General features: G+C 51.4%; 4 protein-coding genes across 4 annotated transcripts; 2 read left to right on the top strand and 2 right to left on the bottom strand.

Annotated features, from left to right (window-relative positions):
* Nucleotides 1-2,165: 2,165 nt before the first annotated feature.
* On the top strand, nt 2,166-3,448 carry M431DRAFT_491675 (hypothetical protein; the record flags this gene model as incomplete). The annotated part of the gene is made up of 2 exons (XM_024916924.1): nt 2,166-3,255; nt 3,336-3,448. The coding sequence occupies 2 exons, from the start codon at nt 2,166-2,168 to the stop codon at nt 3,446-3,448; spliced, it is 1,203 nt and encodes a 400-aa protein (XP_024777129.1).
* A 960-nt stretch (nt 3,449-4,408) lies between these two features.
* On the bottom strand, nt 4,409-5,513 carry M431DRAFT_78847 (hypothetical protein; the record flags this gene model as incomplete). The annotated part of the gene is made up of 4 exons (XM_024922753.1): nt 4,409-4,462; nt 4,625-5,058; nt 5,170-5,217; nt 5,468-5,513. The coding sequence occupies 4 exons, from the start codon at nt 5,511-5,513 to the stop codon at nt 4,409-4,411; spliced, it is 582 nt and encodes a 193-aa protein (XP_024777130.1).
* A 1,071-nt stretch (nt 5,514-6,584) lies between these two features.
* On the top strand, nt 6,585-7,775 carry M431DRAFT_77914 (hypothetical protein; the record flags this gene model as incomplete). The annotated part of the gene is made up of 2 exons (XM_024922629.1): nt 6,585-6,801; nt 6,955-7,775. 2 exons carry the CDS (start codon nt 6,585-6,587, stop codon nt 7,773-7,775), a joined length of 1,038 nt encoding a protein of 345 aa, XP_024777131.1.
* Nucleotides 7,776-8,307: 532 nt separating this feature from the next.
* On the bottom strand, nt 8,308-12,033 carry M431DRAFT_517097 (hypothetical protein). The gene is made up of 3 exons (XM_024920321.1): nt 11,311-12,033; nt 9,238-11,256; nt 8,308-9,183 (listed from the first exon to the last, which is right to left on the bottom strand). The coding sequence occupies exons 1-3, from the start codon at nt 11,933-11,935 to the stop codon at nt 8,363-8,365; spliced, it is 3,465 nt and encodes a 1,154-aa protein (XP_024777132.1). The 5' UTR covers nt 11,936-12,033; the 3' UTR covers nt 8,308-8,362.
* Nucleotides 12,034-13,282: the final 1,249 nt, after the last annotated feature.

The raw sequence follows: 13,282 nt of genomic DNA on the forward strand, positions 1-13,282 counted from the left end.
CCACCTTTTTAAGACGGGTTTATCCGGCGTTCGGCCATAGATCAGGGACCGTGCTGTATTTTTCAATGTAAAGCAGCAACGACAGCAGCAGAAGCCACAAGCTGGATAAGCCACCCCACCAGCCACTTTTTGCCTTGGCTGAAGCTGAGGGGCTTTTTTCCAACCACAAAGGATTCGATGAGGGGGAATCGAAAGAGATTGAATGACCTTGTAAGAGTTTCCTTTCACAGGTACAGCATATACTTGCTTAATTTACATGTATTAGATGAGTTCTTTGTTCATCAACGAGAAACAATTGGTATGTTCTCCATGTAAAAACCCACTCAGAATGAAACAAAATGCCAATGCGCCGCTTTTTCTCTTCTACTCACGCTCCGGAGCACTTTGTAGGCTCCGAAATGGCTCGTCGTGCCTTTATAAACAGGCGCCCTGCACGCTTAATGGGAGCGAGAAACCTTTCCAATCAACTCCCTCGTAATCCTCCGTAGCGCATAACCCTTCGTCTTCCTTTTGTTTTCTTCAGTCTTTCTTTTCTTCTTTCATCGCCACTCAAGCACCATACAAATCATCCAGTCCAGACATGCAGTTTGTGACTAATGCATCCTCACAAGCGCACGAGGCGGTCGACATGCAGCTGCGTCCCCATAAGTAGCGTATGTAGTCTGCGTCTCTGCCGGATTGTCCAGCACGCCAAGCTGGAATAAGAAGTGTGGGAAGACAAGTCGATCCAACTCCAGTCAATCAGAGCAATCGGCGCAAACAAGGTCAGCCCGGCCCAGGCCCCAGGTCGCTTCGCCTGGCCAGCCCATCAGAAGCTGCCAACAAGGCGCCCACTATCGATACCTACTTGATCCTGGCCTGATTGTGTCTTGATGTCCCCTCCGTGTCTCCGGTGCTTGTAGGAGTCTGTCGCATCCATGTCTGTCCATCCATGTTTTCTTGAATCTTGTGGCGGCTCAAATGTGGAAGTCTGATGCCAGCTCATCCAATCTCAAATCTCCCCCGCTCTGGGCATCTGGCACCCCGTGCTTCCGTAGGGCCAACCCGAGCCTGTCAACGATCACTATCCGAGAAGCGAGACAAAAAGAAAAGATTGAAAGAAAACGCTCCTTGGCTGCAGCTACTGGAGCGCCTCATTCTCGATCCGGCATCTCCAGATACCCTGTAACATTCCCATCCACCTCACTCTCTCTCATTCTTCTCGTGACCGCCAACCGTTACTCGTAAGACGCCAATGGAGAATCATCACAAGTCAGATTCCGGCCCGGACCCTTGCTGCATCTTGCATCTTGCCACTTCTAGTCAGGGGCTCTAAATTCTTTTCTTTCTCATCGTCTCTTTGGTGTGTCTTCTTTTACTTTCTACGAGTAGGCTAGGCGACTCTCACTTGGAGTGTGTCTGTCGGCCTCCGCTCCGACTTTTGGGAAACCCACGGCCCCCCCATGTCAGGTACCTCACACACACAACCAAAGTTGCTCGTAGCCGCTTGTACATACTCGTGTCTGTACTGCGCGAGACCAAAGAAAATGGCACTTTTGCTTCACCGCGGCTTGCGGGCCGTTTAGACGGTGTCTGTCAGAGAGCAGAAGGAGGGTGTGTGTGTGGGTGACATTGTTGGTTCAAAGAGCCATACGAGTACCTGACGTGCTGAACCAAGTAATACAGGTTAGAGGCGTGCGCAAGTAGAAGTAACTAAAAAGACAAAAGACCGAGAGGGTGTGCAGCAAGTACCGCATACGAAGCGCATCATGGATCTTTTTTTTTTCTGAGTCGGACAAAATGGGAGGGGCTGGGATTTTCCTGCGTCTAAGTGGGAGGAGGTTGGGGATTGTCGAGCTCTGCAGGCCGATAAAAGTCATCGTGCAGCGCCGAGACCGCCAGCTGCACGCTCCCATTCTTCTTTCTCCCAAGTCTCCTTTTTTTGACTTTGGAACTTATGCAAGGTTGAAAAAACGGCGTCGTCACTCAAACGGCATTGACTTCTTTTTTTTCCCTCCCTTGCCTCTTCTCGTGGCTTGAACATCGTGAGACTTGGACTGCTTGTGACGTTTGGGCCAGCCAAGCCAGCCTCACGAAGAAACTCACCGGACTCTTCCGAACACAAACCCTTGTCCGTTTGAGCTTTCGTGAGAGGGAAACAAGAAAGGCGAATTCGTTTCCTCGCCATGCGCTCAATCGCCCGACCAGCGTCCGCGCTGCTGGCCGCCGCAGGCATCGTGGCCGCCGGTCCATACCCCAGAGGCCCCGACAACGCCTACGCCTATCTGCTGCAGCGCGACGGCTGTGATGGCACGCCCTGCGGCTCCGACAGCCAGTACTGCTGCGACAGCACCGAGCTGTGCACGACGCTGAGCGGGAATGTCGCTACTTGCCTGGGCGGAGGCGGATACGGCGCATACACAAGCACCTGGACCGAGACGCGCACCTTCACCACCACCTACTACACCCACTGGGCGCCCGTGCCGTCGCCCACCGCCGGTGTCGATTGCGTGCCTCAGGACGACTCGCAGTCTCCCTGTGGCCCAATCTGCTGTGCCGGATGGCAGTCGTGCGCTTTCCAGGGCCAGTGCTCGTCCAAGCCTGGATACGCTGAACCGACTCCCATCGTCGTCGTCACCAACGGCCACACCACCACGCAATACTCAGCTCCCTACCGAGTCACTGGAACCACGACCATCACCACCCAGGTCGTGCAGACGGGCACCGGAACTGCCACTGAGACGGGAGCGTCGGCCACTGAGACCGGCGACGGCGAGGCCATTGGCGCCGACGGCAGCAAGGGAACCAACGGCGGCGGCCTGAGCCCCGGAGCCATTGCCGGCATCGTCATCGGCACGCTGGCCGGCGTGGCCCTCCTGCTCCTGCTCTGCTTCTGCTGCATCGCCCGCGGTCTCTGGGCCGCTCTCTGCGGCCGCCGCCGCTCTGGCGACGACAGCGTGCGCGAGGAGGTCATTGAGGAGCGCTACTCAAAGAGCGGCAGCCGCGCCGCCTCCGCCTCGGCTCACTCTCGTCGCGATCGCCACGGCACCTGGTTCGGAGGCAGCAGCCGGCAGGGAACTTCGACGGTGGTGACGGATCGCCGTGAGAAGCGCAAGAGCAGCGCCGGCTGCTGGACGTGGCTTGGAATCGGAGCTGTGGCCGCCACGCTCTTCACTCTGCTTAACCTCAAGAAGGATAAGCGGCCAAACTCTCGCAAGACGCCTTCGCGGTACAGCGACTCTTACTACAGCTATACCGACTACACTAGCAGCAACAGTAAGTTTTACTGTTTTCTTCTGAAACTGAAACTGAAATGTCAAATGTCCGTCTTACTAACTACTCTTCCCTTCTTACAGCTAACAGCTCTGGCACTGGTCAACGATCGCGTCAAAGATCGCGCAGCCGCCGCAGCAGATCCAGCCGTGGCGGACGATCACCGCAGTACAGCAGGGGAGCGCCCAAGCGATAAACTGGTCACTCTGAAACGGCGCTGCTTTAACGTTGCGCTTCTCATGGGCGGTATCACGACGATTCCTTCACTGTGAACATATTCACAAGGGCACCCATACTTTGTGGGACTGACCCTCTACCTTTACGTCATTAATTCTTGTTCCCAGCCACTTTTTTCCTCTCCCCTACCCTACTACATTTACAATGGTTACATTTGGCGTTGACGGCGCGGAAGGGGGCGGTCTGCAATATGCGTCCTCCCCCAACTGGTTTTTTCTTTTCTGTCTTTCCTTTATCATCTTATGAATTTGGTTTTTTAACGTGCAATATGTTTTGAAATGAAGGGATGAGAGACATGAGGGGGGTCAGACATGATGAAGCATGAAAAGGTACATACTACGAACGAAATGAAAACGAGACTACGCTGTAAGAAATGAATGGCCGTGTATATGTGAAGATCAAGATGAAGATGAAACATATGGTGAAGAGCAAGTGATGTACATGAAAGTTGAGCTTCGTGGCAATTTATATAGCATGGCGATATTGAATGGGACGAGTCTAGGAGGAATCAGTCCTCAACACAGTCGGTATCATAAAGTGACACAAATATTCCCAACACAGCCAGTATCAAGCCGGCATTAGAAAGTGACTGAAATATTCACATTAAGTAGATGAGACTTTTTTTTCCCTCTCCCCCACGACTCAGTTTTGGAAACTCAAACGCCAAGATTCACAATTCATTCTCTTTCGTCGCCAAGGACAGTCTTTCATTCCCAAGTTCGTAGTACGGCGTAGGACGCATCATACATGTAAGTCTACAGCGAAGAAAGAAAAAAAAAGTGGTCATCGCTTTCACTTTACTTTTTAATGTATTTTTTGTAAAAGAGTAGCCCCGTTGCTACGTGACATGCAATGATGAACCTTCGCCACTCCGGAGTCCCAGAAACGCAAAAGAAACAGAGATCCTTGTCCGGTACATTTAAGCCTCCTCAACAACGTTGCCCTTCTCGGAAACGTACAGACCGTCCAAGAACTAGATTGAGACAAAAGTTAGCACAAACCCATTATGGATAGAGACAAGAGTCAAGTTGAAGAATTTTTTAGCATGGTTGTGAGAGCGTTGTTCCGTTCCGCCCCGGACAATCGTCCAAATTGGTTGCAGAAATTTGCATGAGAAAACAGATATAGGTCGTACCTTTCGGATATCCTTGTTGCGCACCCGGCAGATCTGCTGGATATCTGCGGCGCTCTGGGAAACGTTCTCGAGTGAGTTGCCGGTCAGGATGAGCTCATCCTTCTGGGCCTTGGAGATCTCAACATCGACACCCTCGTGCATGGTAACCCGTCGGACGATCTTCTCGCCGATGAAGTTTCGGATCTCCACCTCGAACAGACCGGTCTCCTTGTTCTTGTCCAGGTTGACGTTGATGGGAAAATGGGCGTAGACGTATCGCATCTTGTACTTGAAACCCTTGGTGACACCGGTGATCAAGTTCTCGATGATGGAGCGGACGGTACGGAGAGTGGCGACATTCTTACGGTTGCCGTGGTGGATCTCGATGGAGATGGTGTTCTTCTTGGGGTGGCCGAAGTTGACAGCCAAGTGACCGAGGTTCTTGGTGAGCTTGCCTATAATCCTCCAATGTCAGAATTCCCAATTCGGTTTTGCCAATTTGCCTCGAAATCTGTCGTCGAAGAGTTTTGCGTCTTGACGAGCGATTTGTGGGTGGTGTTTCGTACCTCGGGGACCCTCAACGGTGACGATACGGGTCTTGATGTTGACCTTGACTATTTGCAGGAAAAAATTCAATGTCAGCTTCGTCTTCCTCAGAAAGTGCGTGATCCAAGCCGGCAAGCAGATTTTCGATCCATCGTATTTCCCTCCCGTTGTTCCAGTCCAATCCCTCATCTCCAACAGCAGAGATTTAGTTCCACCTCTTCCTTTCCATCGTCATCCAAGACACATTTTCCTCCAGCGCAATCGATCGAATCTGCAAGGCCGAAATAAAAAAAAAAAAAGGAAAATGGTGAAACGTACCGCCCTCTGGAATTTCCAGGATCTCCTGAGAGTGAATGTACCTCATGGCTGCTGTGACTTGGGGGTTGTCGGGGCGTTGAGGGTATCTGGAGTCGTCCGTTCCGCGATCACGAATTGTTTGGCGAAATCGTGTGGGCAGGAAAAGTTCTAGGGCTCGCTCCACGTGAGCGCAAAGAGTTGTGCAGCCGAATTTGAGCCGTGTGGGCGTAAGGTGGGGCAGGAGAATTCGCAAACGAAGAGAGGTGTGACATGGCACGTGATTGACGGAATGGACAAAGAAGAAAAGAGACCCCACAGTAGGTTGCTGACTTAGCAAGACCAAGTGGGATGTTGATACGACGACAACACAGCCAATGGGTGTAAATTCCACAGCATGCAGTGGGTAGTGGATGAATGGCCCAATTGATGGTGAATGATAACAGTCTCTCTCTTCTGTTGGCTGGTCCAATCAAGCAGATCCAATAATGAAAACTGAGTAAAAAAAGAAAAAAACAGAACTTTAATACAACTCTTTTTACACTTAGACATGCATTAACCATTCTGCTTGCACCCAGTGCCCATTGCCAGCATCATCTGGCCGCATCCCCGTCTCATCGACACTCATGGTACACTCTACATGTCGCATCAGCCACTACCATACCACACTCCGCGTACTCTGTACCTCTCCAGCCCATGACTTTCCCTGGCCCAGCTCTCCACCAAAGCTCTGTCCTCCCAACATCGTCCCCCACTAGCCATAAACGTACGTCAGCGCAGCCGCCAGCCTCGCAACTTGTACGCGACAACGTTGAACCGCAGCGGCGCATTTTAGCTCTTGCGGCATCGCCAGTTGTGAAGCTCAATTTCAATTGCCTGGAATTCGCCGACTTGATTGGCCTCGGACCTGCGTCTCCCGTCGAGCCGAATTCGGACCCGAAACAGCGAGCCATTATACGGGCATATCGAGAACAGATTACGCTTAGGGGAGTGACATTTGCGGGACAAGAGGAACAACAAGAGAAGAAGAGAGCGGGTAGAACGAAGAAGGAGAAGAGTAGAATACAACATACTCTCTCTATCTCTCGCACAATACAAACAACATAGCACAGCACAACACGCAAGGGAGACCGCCGCCACCATGTCCATCTTCTTCTCAACCCCCGTCGACATCGACATCGTCCTCGACGATCCAGATGACCGCACCATGGTCGACGTCAAGCTCGACAAGAACCGCCGCGAAAAGGCGCCCCTGTACATGGACGGCGAGTCCGTCAAGGGCGCCGTCACGGTGCGGCCCAAGGACGGCAAACGCCTCGAGCACACGGGCATCAAGGTCCAGTTCATCGGCACGATAGGTACGCAGCTTGACTACTATGACCAGAATCCCGGCCGGTCCTCCTCCTCCTCCTCATCATCATCACCATCCTCCCTTGCCGGCCTCCTCTGGACTGCGCCCGCCATCCGCTTGGGGCTTCAGCGGCGCCGACTCCTTACTGACGGGCTGGTAGAAATGTTCTTTGACCGCGGCAACCACTACGAGTTCCTCTCGCTCAACCAGGAGCTCGCCGCGCCGGGGGAGCTGCAGCACCCGCAGACGTTCGACTTCAACTTCAAAAACGTCGAGAAGCAGTACGAGTCGTACAACGGCATCAACGTCAAGCTGCGCTACTTTGTCCGCGTCACCGTCTCGCGCCGCATGGCCGACGTGATCCGCGAAAAGGACATTTGGGTCTACAGCTACCGCATCCCCCCGGAGATGAACAGCAGCATCAAGATGGACGTCGGCATCGAGGACTGCCTCCACATCGAGTTCGAGTATAGCAAGAGCAAGTACCACCTTAAGGACGTAATCGTCGGCCGCATCTACTTTTTACTCGTACGCCTCAAGATCAAGCACATGGAGCTGTCCATCATCAGGAGAGAGACGACGGGCGCCGCGCCCAACCAGTACAACGAGAGCGAGACGCTGGTGCGCTTTGAGATTATGGACGGCTCCCCTTCAAGAGGCGAGACCATTCCCATCCGACTCTTCCTCGGCGGCTTTGACCTGACGCCCACCTTCCGTGATGTGAATAAGAAGTTCTCTACGCGGTATTATCTCAGTCTCGTTCTCATTGACGAAGGCAAGTCTACACAGAAGCCACTCACCCCCTATCCCCATATATATCGTACTAATATTCCCTTTCTCTGCAATCTAGACGCCCGACGATACTTTAAGCAGTCGGAAATCATCCTCTACCGCCAAGCTCCCGACGCCGCTCCCGCCATAGCAGGAATCCAGAGCGTACCTCCTCCCTCTGAAAACAAAATCGCCGCTGTCCAGGCATGAAGCTAATAAAAAAAATGCTCATACCTGACCCCCTCAAGATAAAGAACCTATGGGCCAACTTCTTTTTGAGTTTTACATGTAGCGACAGCAAACTTTCCCATTCTACTTTGTTTTCCATTTCTAGCATAGGGGGAGGGGGTTATTAAACTAACTGGCGTTAACGGGAGATTACGAAGTGTTGTGTGTTGCGTGTGTGGTTTTTTGTACGAAAATGTGTTGTCGTAGATGATATATAGGTACATATATTTATAACGATTATCCCGGTCCTAGAAGAAAGTTGAATGAAAGGAGAGGAAGAAGAGAAGGGAATTAGTAAACCCAAGAAATTGACACTCGATAACGAAGCAAAAAAACCAACAAATATATCCCCTCATTTGATCCTGTGCTTATTTCCCCCCAAGGTATCTAAACCCATGTGGCCCTTTCTCCTCTCATCTCCTTAAAAGTTAAGAGGGTACAAGTATTAATCTACATGCAAAACATTTTTCTGGTTGCGTTTTTTTCGTCTAACATTGATTCATCCATGCCTCTTCCCTCATCATAACAATCCCCCCCCCCCCCNATTTCCCCATCGATTCCAGCCGAAATCACGCAATATCCATTATATCGCCCGCCTCGAATCCAAACTGATTATTCTGGATCGCGGCAATCCGATCCAGCTCATCCTGGTACTGCTTCCTGATATCCGCCAGCGTAACAACCTTTCTCTTCGCCTCCTTCTCCCCCTCAGGAACACCTTCATCGAAGATCCACGCCTGCTTGGCATCCACACAGCTGAGCGCGTTGATAAGCAGCAAGTACTGCTTCGTAACGGGCGTGTCGAGCACGTCTTCTCCCGCAATCTGATCTCCCTCCCCAGCCAGCCTCAGCTTTTGGATCTTATCGAGAATGACAGACGCCGCGCCCCGGTAGTTGTTGTGCTTGATCCTCCACGAGTAAAGGACCTGGTGGTATGGGAACGCATGCATGACGTCCATGATGGTCTTGCATCTTAGCGCGAGGATGTCATCGACCTCTTGTTGCATTCCAGGGAACGGCAATGTCACTAGCTCGGAGTTGTGATACGTCTCGCACATCTTATCCACGAGTTTCCGCAGGTTGTAATGCCTCAAGGCTTCATCCTTCATCGACAACAGCGTCGTGTGGGCCAGCTCAAACTGGGATGTGGCCAGCGCCGCGTTGAAAAGGCGGCTCAGCATGTCAGTCTTAATGCTAGCATTCTCCGGCTTGGATCCGGTGAACTGGACAGATAACCGAGCAAACTCAACCACATATGAGTACGCTCTCTGCTTTTCAAACAGGGCGACAATGTGTGAGTAGTACTGAGCCATTCCGCTGTTTAACAGATTCCACTCTGTGTCGTCAAGCAGACCACTGCTATGGCGCTCGAGCTCAACTGTTTCGCTTCCTATGACCAGTGTTAGCATAGGCTCGTTGAGCAAACATAACGTCCTTGACTTACCCATTCCGACAGCTGCCTTCTTGAAGTTGATAGATGCCGACTCATAGTCTTTCAGCGCAAGCAAAACCCTGCCGTGAATATAGATCGAAAAGGGATTTTGGTCGCAAAAGGGCTCAAGATCCAGTGCCAGATCTGCTCTGTCGCGCTTGATGAGGGAGCACTGGATGAGTGATGGGGATACCTCGATATCTCCATTAGGAGAACAGAGATTAGTAACGAGATCAGTGATGCTAATAGCAAGTGGTTCGTCCGCCAGCCCCTGCAAGCCCAGTAAATGGCCCACATTGGCCTCCAAGGCAGTCACCACTTGGACGTCTTCTCCCCTCTTTGTCAGAGAGGATAAGCTGTGCTCGGGTAGCGGAATGGCTAGTTCGGTCTGTGATAGCCACTTGAGAAGCTCCAGCCTCCTCAATGTCGCAATGAGTTGTCGGAAGACGGTTCCGACATCTATTCTGTGGTGGAGGGCGTCTTCTTCATTGTCGAACTCAAACTCCATGTGGACCAGGAGGATGAGCTGACTGAAGCATACTTTCCATTGGAGAGCTATGTTCTCTTGGGCCGCCGTCATGACAAGCTTCCTACCAAACTCCGTCAGGGGGTGGTTAGGGTTTCGGGTCTTATCATCTAGCGGGGTGACGAGGAGACCCAGTACTTTTCGGTAGAGATCATTTGTCACAGCTGCAAAATTGGTGTCCAGAGTGTCAACTACCTGCTGAGCATCCTCATCTGTTATGCCTCTCCAAAAACCAGCTTTGTCTGAGAAATATTGTATCCGCTCGAGGTCTGTCTTAGTAGACTCTCCAAACAGCTCAGGTCGTAGTGCGGCATTGCAAAGTTGCATCAGGCTATCCGGGAACCCTTCCACAAGCGTCAGTCCGGCGCCGATTAGAGCTGCTTGTGGCACAGACCCTTGATCCGGCGTAGCTAGGTTGTGGTAGACTCGCTCCAAGTGACTGCATTCTCGAACGGAAGAGATGAGATCCGCACAAACCAACCAAACCATGTCGGCATCGGCATCGAATACCATGCCGATGGCTTCCCCTCGCTGTTTATCAAGCTCGTTCAGCAACCGGTAGAATCTCCTCCACTGTGTCTCGCTTGACGATCGGAACTGTTCATAATCCATCTCGCCCGATGACGCGCGATCCAGAGAGGCAGTTGAGCCCAAGACTGAGCAGATGGACTCGGCCAATGGACGACCCTTGTTATTCTCCTTTGGAGCACCTAATCCGCGCTCATATATGGCCAGCGCCGCTTCCAACGTCGCCTTGGTGAATCTCCCCGGTTGCAAAATCATCTGTAGCCATTTCTCCGTAACATCGGTAGGGTCACAGGGGCCAGACGTTTGTACATCGAGACTTCGTGGCTCGAAATACACACCGTCCCAGCTATCCTCCCATGACTGCGCCATATTCTCTGGATCCAGCACCAGACGCTGCACTCGGTACGTCATGTTGTTTTTCCATAACGTCCATAGGCTATTGCCTTTCTCTGTTGAAGTCAACGCGAAATCTGCGAGCGTCCAAATATCTGAAGATGATGGAGTGATTGGGATTAATGTGCATTTAGAAAAGAGTTCTTCAATGACCACGTGATGGGCATCCTTGGCAACCATCTTCCAGATCTTGAACTCTCCAGGACCAATAGGTGAATAAGTTGCACAGATTCTTTGGCCCCGAGTTTGGCCAACAACCCGGGTAAGATTGAATTGTGCCGGATCAATTTGCCACTTGCCGATATCTTGGGGGGCCCTCTCAACGTTCAACATGTCGATTGTCTGCAGAATCTGCCCGTCATTGGCATTCCAGACACGGATTCGGTGGTCGAGACAAACGGTGACGGCAAATAGGCAGTTCTCGAGCCCAAAGTCGGTAATCTCAATGGATGTCGCAGTGCTGTATTCCATGTTGGCTTTTCCGTACTTGATCGTATTCTTGCCCTGGAACGGCAAGAGACTTCGTAGATTCTGCGCCCATCCTTGAACATTGAAGAAGGATTCTTTCCATAGCGTAGTAGATGCTAAACAACAGAGTTAGGAAACGCTTTTCATGGGCGTTCTTCTCTCCAACTTACCGTCATCTCCCTTTTGCTTGTCAAACCGAATCATGCCGCCATCATTGACCGTAACAAGAAGCGTATTCGCCGACACAGCCACCATTCGATGAGGATATTTAAAGCTGAGGCCAGCAGGAGATTGCACCTTGCAGATATCAGGCAATCCAGCATCCACGGCGCCTCTCCTCTTAAAAAGATCCGGTCGCAGAGTAAACGTGTATAGGTAGCAGGCCTGGTCCAGCACATGCACGCACAACGCATCATGCTCCTCCGGGTCCGAAAACACAACGCATCCTGTCTGAATCGGCACCGTGAAATGAAAGTTGATAATCAGAGACGCATCAGCCGCCTTGTCCTTCTTGCTAACGTCCACGGCCCGGATGCTCAGCAGCGTACCCTCCTCCAGCACCCTCCACAAAAAGTTCTTTGGCGAATCGTGCCATTTCCGACGATATATCGACGCTGCGGTCGCCAAGTTCTTCAGTCGAAAAGTCGTCTCGTCCTCGGCATCGTACGACAGCTTGGGGCGGCCTCTGCTGCCAGAACCGGAGGGCACTCGAATGGTCACGACAGAGGACGGGGAGGGAGGTTCGAGGTTCAAGCGGGTCTCTTTGAAGAGATACTGAATCTCACCCGAATCCATCTCGCCTCCCTGAAGCGCATGCGTCGTGCACTTTGTGAATTGAGGGGATGGCGGTGAAGTGATTGGCGCAAGTTCGTTCGTTTTGGTGATGCTCAGAGACGGTCGCGTTGCTTTGCATTTGCAGGGCAGAATTTCTGTTTCGACTTGGACGTCGCGCTGCGCTAGCCCGATTGGGAAACCAGCTTGGCTACACAAACATGCAGAACATTTGCGCCAGATTATGTATGGCATTGAATTGCATTGGATTGAGACGGCAAAACAAGATAAAAACTAAAATCAGTGGGATATATACAGAGCTTGTATACATTATGGTACTTGAATTGATCATGATCTATACTCGTGCGTTAATGCATCGTGCATCATGCATCTATCCACCCATCTCCCTCCCCTTTATAACTGATCCCGAGCAAACATGTAATAAGTAAAGAACAGCCATCCATCCATAAAGAAAACGCCAAAAAGGTCCATAAAACTCTCCCAAATGACTCCGATTTTTTCATTTCTCATGCAAATGCAACATTTCTCCATTATTTAGTCTTTCTCCTTGTCCAAATCCTTTGGCGCAGGATCGCCAATACCGTCCTCTTGAATGGCAAAGAGCGTGTCACTCTCTGGCAGACAAGGACTGTCGTAAATCTTGGCAATTCGAGTCTCGCCACGTCCCTTCTTCAAACTGATTCGCGTTGTACTGGCATGGGCAATGATATTACCACCAATAGGCTTCTTTGGATCAGGGTTGAACATGGCGCTGGGTCCACCATCTACCTGAGCAACAACTTGGTTGGTGATGACAACGGCAATGCCGAATTCGTCAGCCAGTCGCTGCAAGGTCCTCATGAATTTGGCCAGATGCGTCTGACGGTTTGAAAGTTCGCCTCGTCCGGTAAAATCTGTTCGATAGAGTGAAGTAGCACTGTCGACGATGAGTAGCGAAAATCTCGTCTCGCACATCATGGCCGCTGCCTGATTCAGCAGTTGAAGCTGGTGATCTGAGTTGTATGCTCTCGCATATGCAACATTGTCCAATACTTCTTCTCCTGACAGGCCAAATCGGTTGGCAACGGCCAGCAATCGTACAGGTCGAAAGGTGCCCTCAGTATCAATGTACAGGCATTTGCCTTCGCCACCACCCATATCGAAAGGCAGCTGACAGGTCACAGCAAGTGTGTGGCAAATCTGGCTTTTGCCTGTTCTAAACTCTCCAAACAGCTCAGTAACAGACCCAGTCTCAATACCTCCCGCCAAAAGCGTATCCAGATTTTTAGACCCGGTTGTGATAGAGATGAGTTCACTGCGTCGCTGATGCATCTCAGTGGCCGTCGTAAACCCCATGGGCACAAGTTTCGA

This window comes from Trichoderma harzianum (genome assembly GCF_003025095.1).
Source record: "Trichoderma harzianum CBS 226.95 unplaced genomic scaffold M431scaffold_3, whole genome shotgun sequence".
In the NCBI taxonomy this organism is placed as follows: domain Eukaryota; kingdom Fungi; phylum Ascomycota; class Sordariomycetes; order Hypocreales; family Hypocreaceae; genus Trichoderma; species Trichoderma harzianum.